General features: G+C 39.2%; 1 protein-coding gene across 1 annotated transcript; it reads left to right on the top strand.

The window, feature by feature from the left end:
- Positions 1 to 557: 557 nt before the first annotated feature.
- LOC109407760 (uncharacterized) lies at positions 558 to 14,085 on the top strand. Its single transcript, XM_062849210.1, has 2 exons — positions 558 to 3,852; positions 13,670 to 14,085. The coding sequence occupies exon 1, from the start codon at positions 574 to 576 to the stop codon at positions 2,275 to 2,277; it is 1,704 nt and encodes a 567-aa protein (XP_062705194.1). The 5' UTR covers positions 558 to 573; the 3' UTR covers positions 2,278 to 3,852; positions 13,670 to 14,085.
- Positions 14,086 to 14,734: the final 649 nt, after the last annotated feature.

A 14,734-nucleotide genomic window follows, 5' to 3' on the forward strand; every position in this document is an offset into this window, starting at 1 on the left:
ATCCTTAGAGAATTTTCCTTGAAATCCTTGGAGGATTTCCCTCGAAATCCAGGGAGGATTTCCCTAGAAATCCTGGGAGTGACAGCAGCGCAAAAGGCAGCCAGTTCGATATAGTAGAATAAGAATAGAAAACATTTAGACGCTGTACAAAGTGTAAGTGTAGCCGCCAAATTGATTCGCTCACGCAGTGCCCTAGTGGACTAAAGAGCTGTAAATTAGGTTAAGTGATTGAAGAATAAAAAATGGAAAACACTGAAAAATTTAGTTAATGTCAACTTTTTTTTGTAAATCATCTCTTTGATGTTTGAAGAATACCCATATCATTCCCCGTTTTCACATACCCATTGAACTCAGTTAGATATAGGAAAAATGATCTCCGTCTTGTAACAACTTGTGAGTCTTGTGACAACTGGCGATAAACCAGATTCAAACTCACAGTCATTAGCGCATACCAGGCAAGTTTACTTAGTCTGTACACACAAATCGCACAAATATTGACCGACATGGGTACTCTTTGTTGCTCCTAATATCTCATATATCTGCCGGTTGTCATTCATCAATCACAGCTTGACAATGAAGTGGTCAGTGTACATAGCTCTTCTAGTCTTCGCCTTTTTAAAAAGCCCAGTTTTCTCCGAAGAAAACTGCAACATTCCTGAATCGGAGCTGTCCAAAATCGACGATGTTCTCAGACACATGGAGAAGCCGATTTACTCGGAGGATCACTACACCAGCAACAATGAAGAATGCACCAATCTGTTGAACGGGATCCACGCCCAGCTGCGTCGGTTAACCCAGCGGTATAAGCTGATGAATAAGGGCTACGTCAAAGTTGAGGAGTATAAACGGATGGCGGAAGACTACGAGAATCAACTTAAAACCTTGAATGCGGAGCTGTTGGAACTGCAGGAGCACACAAGTGACAAGGCAAACGCAGCCATCGTCAAGCTCAAAGAGGACATCAAAAAGTTGGACGAAGACGTTGGAAACCTGCACAATAAGCTCAAAGGTATCAAACAGGATTTCGAAAAGGTCAAACGGGACTTGTGTCTGACCTACCTGAACTCGAACCAGATGAGCAATGCTAAAGCCAAGGTGAAAGAGATGGCGTCGACCTATCTGATTGAAATAATTCAGCAGCGACTGAACACGAAATATGCTAATATTATCCCGATGCTGGATTTCAGTACGGCCATCCCGGACTTGGACGACCGCGGTGAGGCTTACAAGGAGATTTACAAGTTTATCGAGACGCAGGGGAGACTGGAAGGGGAAGATGCCGTTCTACTGGAGGCAAGCCTTTTGAAAATGAATGCCACGCTGAAAGAAGGATCTAACATCACGGATGAAAGACGAATGGAAATCGAGGAGATGCTGAAGAAATTGGCGGAGAAGTCTGCAGTTGTATTCAAAACATGGTCCACGGAACTGAAAGGAATAGAAGACACTATAATCAAATATGCACTTGACCATCTATTTGTGAGTCAGATGAAGATTTTTGGTGGAATTGTTGGCGATACATTTGAATTTGCCCCAATTCGGCATTTGCTGAAACTGTTAGTAGTTTGCAACAATTATTACAAAGTGGCGGCGTACAAGGAGCTGATCGATCGGAAGATCGGTAATGTACTGGGAACGATCATGTTTGATCTGACCACGTTGGAGGCCAACGAAATGAGCTTTGATCTTCACGTTCCCGATGAAATTCCAAAGCTGTTCAATGCCACTCTCGAATCACTTCCGAACAGCCTCACTCAACTTCTACCGTGTCTTAACAAAGTACATATTTTCAACGCCAAAACCAACACGTGTATAGTAGCACCGGAGGACCATTTCGACGTTCAACAGGAAAAGCTCACCGAGTTTCATCGAGTCGTACTGGCAAAGTATGGTTGCACTACATTCCGCTTGGAATCTTCCCCCAACAAAGCATCGGTCAAATTCGTGAAACCATCAGGAAACGCCTTGTCCAACATTAACCTACAACTTGAGAACGACCAGTGGCACAGCCATGTTGGCACTCCGACAGCGAACAAACCGGACAGGAAACCATCCAGCAGTGACGAGTGGATACTGGATGCAAACTATGTCAACGATACCGTGAAGATCCAGACGGAATTCAACGAGTATAAGGCGACGCAAGCCGAGGTGGATCATTTGCTCGTGATGGACGTCAAATATCTGCCACATGTGGTGGCAGGGCGATACGGTGTACGAGGGCTGAAACGTTCTTCGGCGAAGGATACTATCGAATGGTACTTGAAGTGTGCATCGTAAAAACGGTGATGATTTGTAGATTTTGACCCGTAGGGGAATAGTTGTGCTAAGAAATGCATTATACATACCTTTCTTCCTTTGCACCCTCCGCCCTTTTGCTGGTAACCGAAAATACGTGTTTTTTTTTGGTATTTTTATAAATTCCACATATTTTTGCTGAAATTCCATTGTTTTGCCAATCATCAATAGTTTTGACTTATCCTTAACATGCAATGTACAGGGGGTGGCCAAAATGTTTGGGATAGGCAACTTTTGTTTCTCTCATAAAAAAAAAACAACATGCTATAACTTTTCATAGAGTGCATCAAAAAATCTCAAATTTTGTCTGTTTCTCAACCTTTTATATGTGCATCATTGGTACAAATTTGGGCTCGATTGATTAATATTTCGCAAAGTTAAAACCGTTCCGGTAAAACCATATTTTTAGACAACTAATTTTTGAGTTGTCATATCTCGGAAACCAGTGAACCGAATTGAATGAAATTTTGAACGTGCGTTAACAATATATAAGTGCTTCACAAATTATTATAACAACGGTACTTTTGGAACGCTGAAAAAAGTTATCATAGATTGACACTTTTTGGATTTTTCGCAAAAAAATGTAAATTTTTCACATTCGTGTCAATAAATTGTAGTGTTGATATACACTACCCGTCATAAGTACGGACTCACAAAAAGTATTGCAACAATATTGCATCACCCTGTCTCACCTCGATATCTCTAAAACCAGATCACCTACAAAAATGCCGTCTTCAGAAAAGTTGTTGCTTTTAGGCTCCTGAATAACTTTGCTGAAGAGAGCATCTTTGTAAGTCCTCAGGTTTTGGAGATACCGAGGTGAGTCAGGGTGATGCAATATTGTTGCAATACTTTTTGTGAGTCCGTACTTATGACGGGTAGTGTACAAAGATTTTCCACTTCTGTTCTTAAGATATCTCTAATCAGATATATTAGAGCCTTTCTAGATTAAAGGAAGAACACATTTAGTAATTTTTGTGTGGTATTGTGAATTTGAATTATTTTCCTCTATATGGGTAAAAATTTCAAACCGGTATAACTTAATTCGTCGTGAGAAAATATTACATTTTATATCGTCGTATTAAGCATCAATATATTGTTGATAAACGTTAAACATTTCATTCAATTCGACTGGTTTCCAAGATATGACAGTTCAAAAATTGGTTGTCTAAATAATAGTGTTTTACTCGAACGGTTCTAACTTCACGAAAAATTAATCAATCGAGCCCAAATTTGTACCAATGCACAGTGTTCGAAATCGATGATTTTGCGATCAAAATTAAATAACTTTTTTTAGGTTGGTTCTAGAGAATTGGCGTGTTCTACAAAGTTTTTCTGCATGCTAAAAGGCGTCTTTTGATAAAATGTAATAAATGATTAATCCCCCTAGAAGTGAGATAAAAAATTTATTTTTTCGAAATATTTTTTTAGAGGTTTGACGTCTTCGGCAAAGTTGTAGCCCATGATAAGAGAACAAAAATCGTAGAACATGTCAAAGCTCCATCTCTTACGGTTTTCGAGATATGGAGCGTTTTGTGCGAAGTACCCCTAAAACTAGTTTTTTCATTATTGAGAAGAATGTGCTCTGTATGTGGTGGTAATGATCATCATGATGACTGCTGACGAAGATCTGCTGCGGGTGCGGTGGAGATTGATGGTGTGTATATGTGTATGCTACTGCTACATGTATATGGCTGAACCAACCGACGTCTGCCACAGCGTATCAGGTGTGGTATCAGGCTGCATCAAGACGGAGCGCGGAAGGTTGGGAATCTGAGAATCATAACTCTCAAACACGTGAGTACAAGTATGTGTGTGCTTGGTATGAATGAATGCGTATTTACAAGCGTGCAAACTATGTTGGTAGGAAGTGTCGGTCACATAATGCTAGGTATGTACAGGTATGTAGGGATACACAGAAGAATTTAATTTATATGGATGTATTTGTTTTTCCAGCAAAAAGTTTTCATGTTGCGTGTAGGTAATTGACAGTTTTGATCGAATTGTTACGTAAAGAACTCAGACAAGTAACAGGCGGTAACAAGATCGCACGCCAGGATTTGTCGCGAGATCGAGTGATTTTTAAATTTTCAACGAGTTATAAGCGGTAAAATGAAGCGAGACATTTTTGGAAGTATAGTTAAATTAATTACGATGATCCTATATCATATTTCGTTGTACCAGGTTGCGTTAGGGAAGACACCAACTCGTACACCATGGAGAGGACGGTCAATAACAAATACAAAATCAAAATTGACTTGATGCCCGGCGACGGGAATTGCTTGTTTTCTGCAATCGTGCATCAGTTGACGGATTTGCAACATACTCATGCAGTATTTCACGAGGCCGTTTCGGTTATGCGCAGGGAATGTGTGAGGCACCTCTACCAATCCGCTGGTACTTACAGAAACCTTATCATAACAGAGGCAATAGAGAGAGGAGATTCGTGGCCGGAAGAGGATAGGCATGACTCGATCGTGTCAAGTTATTTGCATAGCATTAGTCAGAACGGCGTATGGGCAGGGTCAGAGTCGATAGCTGCAGTCCGAGATATCCTTGGAGTAACAATAAGGGGCTGTCCATAAACCACGTGGTCATGAGGGGGGGGGTTCGGGCCATGACCATTTTGTATGGACAAATTAATTTTTTTGTATGGACTAATGACCACGCGGGGGGGGGGGGGGGTTGAAAAGTCCCAAAAAAATGACCACGTGGTTTATGGACAGCCCCTAAGAGTCTTTTCGGTCGAATCTAGTCCACTAGTGTTCGAGGGTAGAGCTGGAAATGAGACGATCAATATTTTCTATAATGGGGTAAACCATTACGACAGTGTTCGAGAGGTTATAGAACTGACTGGTCAGGGCACAGTTAATCGAATAGATCAGGATTCCTCCATGGGGCATACAGAACTAAGTGGAAATGATGGTCTTGCTAACAACGATATGGTAGATTGGGAAGATGACTGTAGAGTTCAATTCAGATACTTTTTTGATGTATCAGGCTCAAGTACGGCCGTATTGAAGTATTTAATATCACCAGCATCATCAGAATCTCTATACTATGCGATTACTCACCAACTTCTGAATACCCTGGTAAATAGGGTAGAATTTAAAAACAAAATGGAGAGCATCGTTAACGTTTCTTCCAACTGTCTACATCGAAATCAGGAATTTGTGAAAATGAGGGCAATATCAGCATATGAGAGCATGAACCAAATTAATCTTAGTTTGTCAGATTATAGTACAATATTGGCTATTGTGAACACATGCTCGGTAGTAGTGAAATTGTACGATCAGGGCGGCTCTGTCTGGAATTGTTTTGTACCCGATGGGAGAGGAGCGGATTACGTCAAACAGGTGAACATATGCCACACAGTTGACGATGGAGTAGGGCAGTTTCACAGTGTTACGCGGGTGTACCAGTCAGGAGTTGTCCGAGAAGTGCAGTTTTCCAACGATGACTACGCTCAACATCTACCAGGCCTATGTAGCTGGAATGTCCGGGGCTGTTGTGATTCAACAAAGCGCGACTTAATCAACAATGGTTTGGCACGACGGAACATACATCTGGCATGCCTTCAGGAGGTGAATGTGGATGCATAAGAACTACTCACCAGCGATTACACTTGGCACATTTCAAGAAATGGAGGTAATCATATCCGGGGCTTGGCGTTCCTACTTCGTGTACTATCGTGAGTATAGATAACACATTTGAGAACATACAGAAGATCGAGGTCGTAGTTCCGATAGGCGGTAAAAGGGTCACTCTTTATATAGTTAACATACATGCTCCTAATCACGGTTATGGAAAATTCTTGAGTGACTTGGGTCGATGTATCATGACGATTGAACATCTTAAGAATCTTATTTGTATCGGAGACACCAACGCTCAAATAGGAGGGGACGATTTGATTGAAGCTGACAAATGTCTTTTCGGAAAATTTTTGGGACATAAAGAATCTAATGCGAATGGAGAGCAACTGAAGTTTTTCGTACGGCGACACAATCTTACTCTGAGGAGTACAATGTCTGACAAATCATTTCAAGTTACATGGACTAGAGGAAACAAAGGCTCACAGATCGACCACATAATGACAAAAACAAACTCCAGACTATTCTTAAGGCAGGTTCACGCTACTTGGGAAACATCCGTGGTTACCGATCACAAACTGCTGTATTGTCTTATTAATACAACCAAATGCAGCCCAGACATCTCGTCTGGCGAGAGGTCCTTGAATGATCGCACAAGAACTAAATGGGACTTGAAGTTGCTTCAACAGGAAAAATCCAAGGGGGACTACCATAAAGCCTGTATCCGCAATATTTGGGACACAGAAACACAGCTGTAACTCTGCAATAGATACATTAAAATTGCTCAAATTTTGTCTAATAACATCTTAAGATGTGTTCATTTCACCTTCAAAATTTCATGTAAATCGGTGCAGTACTTTTTGTTGTAGCAACGAAAGAGTAAAATGTGCGCCATTGAATTTTGTACAGCCCCAAGTTTTGCTTGTCAGCGCTGTAACTTTTGAATTTGGCAAAGGAAATGGCTGAAATTTTGAACACAAATCTCTCAATCTACATTTGTTGCATGGGCAAAATTTCAAAAAAATCGATGCACTATCAACAATTTTATAGTCGAAACATGTTTTGGGAGTGAACGTGATTTTAGCCTCTCAGACAGCAATTAGTCAGCACCCTTTATTGTTTCGATTGTACTATTGAAAGTACTACACCAATAATCATCAAATTTTGCAGGCATAATAAACACATAATAAACTAGCTTCCGTGAAAATTTCATGAAAATTGGCAGAGAAATTCAAAAGTTATGAATAGGCAAAAATCGCACATGAAAAACACGAAAAATTTTCACTAACACTCACCCCTATCAACAACAGTAGCTTTCAAACCAATTGGTCAAAGTTGATGAAATTTTGCAAGAAAGTGTCTCTATAAGTATCATTACTGCTAACGAAATTTCATAATTATCATCACAGAACTTTGAACTGTAGCGTTAAAGAACCATTTACTATGCGAATGAAAATTGGCCATGATTGTACAAAATGCTTAAAACCACGTCTGTTTGTTTTCCATCCACAGTTAAAAGTAATGTATCGATTTTTATGAAATTTAGCACAAATAATAAACATACAACAAAGAGTTCTCAGTCAATTATTTGGTCAATTTTACCGATTCATTACAGAGCTAATGACGTACTTCTGTGTCCCGATTATTGCGGATACAGGCTTTAAAGGATTGTACGACATTTCCCCGAAAACCAGTTCCCCGAATGAAGTTTCCCCGAAAGTTTTTCCCCCGAATGTACCATTTCCCCGAAAAATGTTTCCCCGAATGTACCGGTTCCCCGAATGTACCGTTTCCCCGAAAAGATTATTGCATATGCTATTTAACATTGACCCAATGCACAACTAGGGGCATCGGGTCTTTAGGGCGAAGTACGCTTAGCCAAAGTACGTCAGACCGAAGTACGTTAAGCCGAATGGGTTGCGAAGCTGAAGTTCATAGGGAAGAATGGGTCAGTAGGCCGTCTTCTCAATTTTCTTCATAAACGATGTTAAAATTTGTTTTCGAAGGTCTAGAAGATGTATGAGTCCCTTGAGTGTTTTACATTCCTCGAATCTAGGAAATTCTATGGATACTGGGATATACTTCCATGATTTTACAATATTCTTTTATCTTTTTCCCTTTTCTCACATAGATGATTTCTTGATGTTGATGTTATACTGTTACTGAATAACTGATGATCAACCCAAGTAACATGTTGATAGTCAATTAGTCTTGTAGAGGTTTTGAAAACCGCAATAAATCTTTCTATCTATTATTTTGTTTTTATTATGGTTCTAAGAACTTCTTCTAGTGTATTTGACTAAACAATGTTACTTGGGAAGTCATCACTCTGCCAACATTCCATCTGAAAATTTCGCCTCTTTTTATAACACGCAGTTGTTTTTAGTTGTAATATTGCATAGCTTATTGACGGTAGTAATTTATCAAACCACTGACTGTCCCATGACAGATTACCCTTCTTTGAGAAATCGGCTATTCTTTTGAGTATTGGGTTATACATGTTAATCTCCGGGATATCAAACCAATTCACCCACCAGTTATTCGGACTACGTATTCAAAACTCGGCTTCATACTCGCAACCGACACCGACCGGCTGAAGAGCAAAACAACAACTGATTCCTTTATTGAATTCAAAGCAGTCACACCGTACAATTTAATCATACAACTCAGGGATGTTCAATTCATATCTCCAACAATCGGCCGTCCTGACCACCATTGGTCTCCGATGGTGCATCTAGTTGCCGCTTATCATCACTATCGTGACCATCGTCATCATCACTCTCGTCGTCATTAGCACCGCTGGAGGCATCTTTCTTCTTTAGATTCCCAAGTCCTTTACGATGTAAAACGCAGTTTGATGTACGCATATGAGAGTGTGTTGACAAATATGGGATGATGTGATCTACGAAAACTGCTGCGCCGTTTATCATTTCGTCTATTCCTAGTTCGAATAACCGGAGATCGCCGCAATGATTCGCCTTGACGGAGGCGCTCTGAGAGAATTGCGGTGTGCGTGAAATCAATTTTTTTTAACATAGGAAAGGATAGGAGCTGCATTTTCAAATGCTTCTAAAATATTTTAGGGACTTTAGATTGAAAAAAGTGTTAATGTTTTGCAATATACTTTGAATTAGCTACATTATAACTGGTTTTAGACAAAAGTTTTTAAATCACAATGTTATGTCTATAATATAGCGTTTTGCTTGAAAAAATTTCTATAAAGAATTAGAAGCATTTAAAAATGCAGCTCCTATCCTTTCCCATGTTAAAAAAAAATGTTTTCACGCAAGCGCAATTCTCTCAGAGAGCCTCCGTCAAGGCGAATGGATTCTGCAGCAGATTGTGAGGCGTTTTTTGTTTTCTTCGCCACTCCATCAGCGTTCGCACAGTTGATTTACTTGGTTCGTCCATTCTTTTCTCATACGGAGCACATTTATCATTGTAATAGACGTTGGAATGGTTCTTTTGTATATTGTTCCCATACTTCACAGGATGCGGATTGCACTTATTTGTTTCGACTTTCACTCTTGCTAGTTCATGTTTCAGTTCATAGTTTTCACGTTTTAAATTTAGAAGTTCATTGTTCATATCAGCTAACTCATAACTTAATCTCGCCACTTCGGCATTAACGCGTATTATTTGCTCAACATAATGTTCATAAAACTGTGTAGTGTGTATACTGAAATGGAGCACTACTTCCCCACTGGGAACTATGGCAAAATTCACTGTGCCAGTTTCCACTCGCTTCCATATCAGCAACAATACTTCACTAGTAGTCTTTGAAAACGTATCCTTGGGCCTCTGGTTTCCCGGACGAGCCCCCAATTTGTTAATCTCTGGGATATCAAACCAATTCACCCACCAATTATTCGGACTACGTATTCAAAACTCGGCTTCATACTCGCAACCGACACCGACCGGCTGAAGAGCAAAACAACAACTGATTCCTTTATTGAATTCAAAGCAGTCACACCGTACAATTTAATCATACAACTCAGGGATGTTCAATTCATATCTCCAACATACATATGTAATCAAACTAGGTTTTTTCTTGGCTTTCAACTCAATCGTAATGATGCTCGTCCGGCCTAATGATTACAGCCTAACGTACTTCGGCCTGACATACTTCTGCCTAAAGATACAGCAGCGTCTTTTTGGCTAGATTGATAACCTTTCATTTAATAAAATTTTCCTTCTTTCAAACATAGGCTGTTCATTCAAGAAAAACTGCTCAATTATTCATCAGTTATTTGACTACTGCTATATTTTTTTTTTTGTTTGTGATCAACTGTTCTAGTATCTATAGGCATTACAATAGAAATCTTCATCAAAGATTCTCCCTTCTTTCATCATATACTGTTCTTTCAAAATATTGTCGGCAGTCTAACTACTTATATGTTCTGTAGAAATGTTAATTTCAAATACTACTTCGGCCATGATTGATCCATTGATTTACAAAAAGTCTGAAGAGTGTTTAGCTTCAAATCTATTTGTCAAAGAAATTGAGTTCCATCGATTTTTCGTTTAAGGCCTGTTAATACACAATAAAATTGTGCTCACAGACTTCCTTCGCAGGCAACAATACTTCAAAACTTTATTTGCCTGGATCATGTGTTTTATAATCACAATAAACTTTAGCATATTACTACCATAATAACGATGACTCGTTTTAAAGGTATTATGCGTTTAAAAGGCGTTTTCATCGATTGAAAATTCAAAAAAATAAATAGAAAGAACAGCCTATGAATGAAAGAAGGGAAAATTATGATGAGCGTGTTCTTAATTGAGTGCCATATCATTTTAAATCAGTACATGCAACAGAAAAGAACGACCCATATTTAAAAAAAGCCAACCTCATTGAAGCATCATGAAGAACATTATATCTCGAAGAATTCATGGTAAGAGGGAATGCACAATATCAATGAGATGCGAAAATTTCCATGATCTTGAAATCTGTTTTAAAGACTACACATCGGCACACTTTGTACTCAGGCTAACTTTCCGCTACTACGTTTCAATGACTAGTTCAGACAATGGAATTAATAAAGAAAATGATTAGAAACCAGTGCTAAAGATAGTATTATAAATATTTCGGGGAAACGGTACATTCGGGGAAACGGTTCGTTCGGGTAATCGTTTTTCGGGGAAATAACTTTCGGGGAAACTTCATTCGGGGAACTGGTTTTCGGGGAAATGTCGTACAATCGCTTTAAAGCGTTATCGGATAGGAAAATAGATGTCCAGGAAAAACAAATTTCTGAAGTTTGGAAAAATTTTGTTGCTAAATTGAAGAACGCTGCCAACAGTTCGATTTCCGAAATGCATAAGATACCTTTGTCACCATCGCGCAGAAAAGCGATGGCGGAAGTGAAGAAGTGGTCCTTTAGAAATAAGTTGCACCCTTACAACCAAAACGTTATTGAACAGACAAAACACGCAAAGGCTACATTTTCTCGATTGTGCAAGGAAAAAGAAACCAGAGATCAAAAATATTTCTTCGAAAATCTGAAAAAGTACAAGTTAGGAGAAAGGATCAGTAGGGCTCATCAGTATATGAAAAAACATAGGAAAAAGTCGGGTGGCATCCGTAAACCCCATATCTCGATGCGTAAATGGAGAGTCGCGGAGGAAGGAGATTTTCTGCTACCGGGACAAATCAACCAGACGGATGAGGAAGTATGCAGCATGCCGATCGTCGAAGACTTGGATACAATCATCAGAGAGAGCAAAAATAATAAAGCACCTGGATTAGATGAAATACCTGCCGAGTTAATCAAATACGCGAATGCAGATACGGTGGAAGAGTTTAAAAATATTCTTCAGCGGATATGGACGGAAAACTCACTACCATCTCAATGGAGGCAGTCATTGCTTGTACCAATTCCTAAAACTGCGCATCCGAAAAACGAAAACGACTACCGGAGGGTATGTTTGAGTAGTTCAGGGTACAAAATGTATGCCTCATGGCTACTTCAAGATCTGATCAAGTGTACTAGCCCTATTGGTTGTCATCAAACAGCTTTCCTTCATGGCAGATCGACCATGGATCATCTGTTCGTTACAAAACGAATTCTCGAAGAGAAGTGGAACGCAGGAGATGACTTGATAGTGATGTCGCTTGACATTAGTAAAGCATTCGACAGAATTTCACTTGAGGATGTTCCAGAAATATTAGAGCAAAAGGGGGCTCCGAATGGGCTGATTCGTAGAATTGTCGAATGCATCAGAGAGGAGTCATATCAAACGCTTTGGAACGGACAGAAAACGCCAGAGGAAAGCCGCCGTATGGGAATAAAGCAAGGGTGCCCACTTTCCCCTTATCTCTTCGACTTAATAATGGAGGACGTTTTGCGGAAAACAGAAGCTGACCTAAGAGGCTTCTTCGTCCTGGATCAGGTGCACAACATCCGATATCCGGTGATATTAGTGTATGCTGACGATATTTTGATTATTGCCTGTAGCAAAGAACAGTTAGATAGACTACTACCAGCACTGAAAAAACACCTGGAGGAAGCAAATCTGAAACTCAACGATACTAAAACCAAAATCGTTGTGAGAGCACCTAAAGGAGAAGCACCAACGTCGCTGGTAATCAATGGCTGTAGATATGATGTTTCCAAGGAATTAGACTATTTGGGAGTTACAATAACAGACCGACTGTGCCGTCGCAAGACAACCAAATCACGGTGCCAAAAAGCAATAAAATCATCCAAAGCAGTTATCGCGTTTGCCAAAGAAAACAAACCTAGTGTTGAAATTGGAAGTTTGTTGTACGATTCTATCATTTCACCAACAATGACGTTTGGATCACAAGTTTCCGTTATTACCAAACACACTCGCAAGTCTATGCGGAAATATAAGAGGCAAATAGTTGAGGAACTGGCCAGTTGTTGTACCGGAGACCGTCATGACACACCAACTGGGGCACAAATACTTCGAGGGAAAACCGTAACCAAAAAAGTCAGAGCATTGCAAATGAGGTTCTGGAGCCATGTCATGAGAATGGAGGACAATCATTTACTTAAATTAGCTGCTAAGTACAAGAATGGTTATAGAAAGCAAGGAAGACCATCATTCACTTTGCTCGACGTCATTCGACAAAATGTTGACAGGTTTGGAGATCTAAGTTTAGAAGAATGGGAAGAGTTAGCAGAGGACAGAGAAAAGGTTAAAAACAAAATCAATGAAATTTACGAATTAGCGGAATCCTCGGATTCAGATGAATAAACCATAGGGAGGTTGAGAATAAATGTGCGTGTGAATGAGCTGTGTTCTACTTTATTTAGTGAAATATTGAAAACCTTAAATAGCACAGTTTTATGTATTTCCTTGCTGTGCATGCATCACTCCTGTATGCTATTTATATTTTTATTTTGTACAATAACATACTCTCTTTCAGGAATATCAAGGTAAGCTCATTTAACAGATTTGTAAACTGCCTATGAAATACCAACTGCGCTCTAAACTGTCGTGTAGAGCTCCTCGTAACAATCCCACCCTACTAACACAAATTCCCTTTCCTTAGCGTTTACGGAGATAGTTTGGGTGCCCTGTATCGTCCGAAGTGAACGTTAAACTAACATTCCTACCCTTTCCTAGCGATTGTAAGGACGTGGCCAGGTATACAATGTGATGCTTGTTTTGACCAACTATAACACGTTATTTTAGCGACAATACGTGTTACTTTTCAAAACCTATAGAGCTGAGCATTGTATAGCCACCCACGATGTGTACAATCGCCTATGCTATGCTATGCTATGCTATGCTAGTACCCCTAAAACTAGTTTTTTCAGTGTAGCTTCAACAGATAAAATCCTACAGTTTTGTGACCTTCTACAAACTTGTTCAGGACGTCAAAATACACATTTCTTCCAAAGATATCAAGTCATTATATCTTAAAACAAAAAAGTTATGGGCAAATTTGTCATATTTTAAGGTGTACTTTCACCTTAAGTAACTATTTCCGGCGCAAAATGGCGCAGATGGCTCAATCGGTAGTTGAAAGATTAGACTTTTTACTATCACTTGGGGGTGGAAAACCTCGTGGACAATAGTGGGAAAGGTGGTTTAAATACATGACAAAAACTAATTATTTTGCCTGTAATACAAGAAAAATAAATTTAAAAAAATAATTAAGAAGCCCACAGTAATTTTTACTGCACTGTGTTTCTTCCGGCAATATTTTACAACGTTTTTACAAAAACCAAACTAGTTTTAGGGGTACTTCACACAAAACGCTCCATATCTCGAAAACCGTAAGAGATGGAGCTTTGACATGTTCTACGATTTTTGTTCTCTTATCATGGGCTACAACTTTGCCGAAGACGTCAAACCTCTAAAAAAATATTTCGAAAAAATAAAATTTTTATCTCACTTCTAGGGGGATTAATCATTTATTACATTTTATCAAAAGACGCCTTTTAACATGCAGAAAAACTTTGTAGAACACGCCAAACCTCTAGAACTAACCTAAAAAGTTATTTAATTTTGATCGTAAAATCATCGATTTCGAACACTGTGCAATGATGCACATATATGAAATAGGTTGACAAACAGACAAAATTTGAGTTTTTTAATGCACTCTATAAAAAGTTACAGCATGTTGATTTTTTTTGTGGGAGACAAAAAGTTGCCTATCCCAAACATTTTGGCCACCTCCTGTATTACTACCCATCGTAGTCTGTTGAAGTTATCATCCCAGAGCTATTCTAATGCCTGCAAAGTACTCCGAAGTTTGTGCCACAAATCCAACTTTTTAAACCAAATTTTATACACGATGAATAATCACAGAACATAGTAAATTATTTCAAGAAGTCAAGGTTTGCTGAGGATATAAGTTTTAGTTCAGT

The sequence above is a fragment of the Aedes albopictus genome, chromosome 2 (genome assembly GCF_035046485.1).
Source record: "Aedes albopictus strain Foshan chromosome 2, AalbF5, whole genome shotgun sequence".
Taxonomy (NCBI): Eukaryota; Metazoa; Arthropoda; class Insecta; order Diptera; family Culicidae; genus Aedes; species Aedes albopictus.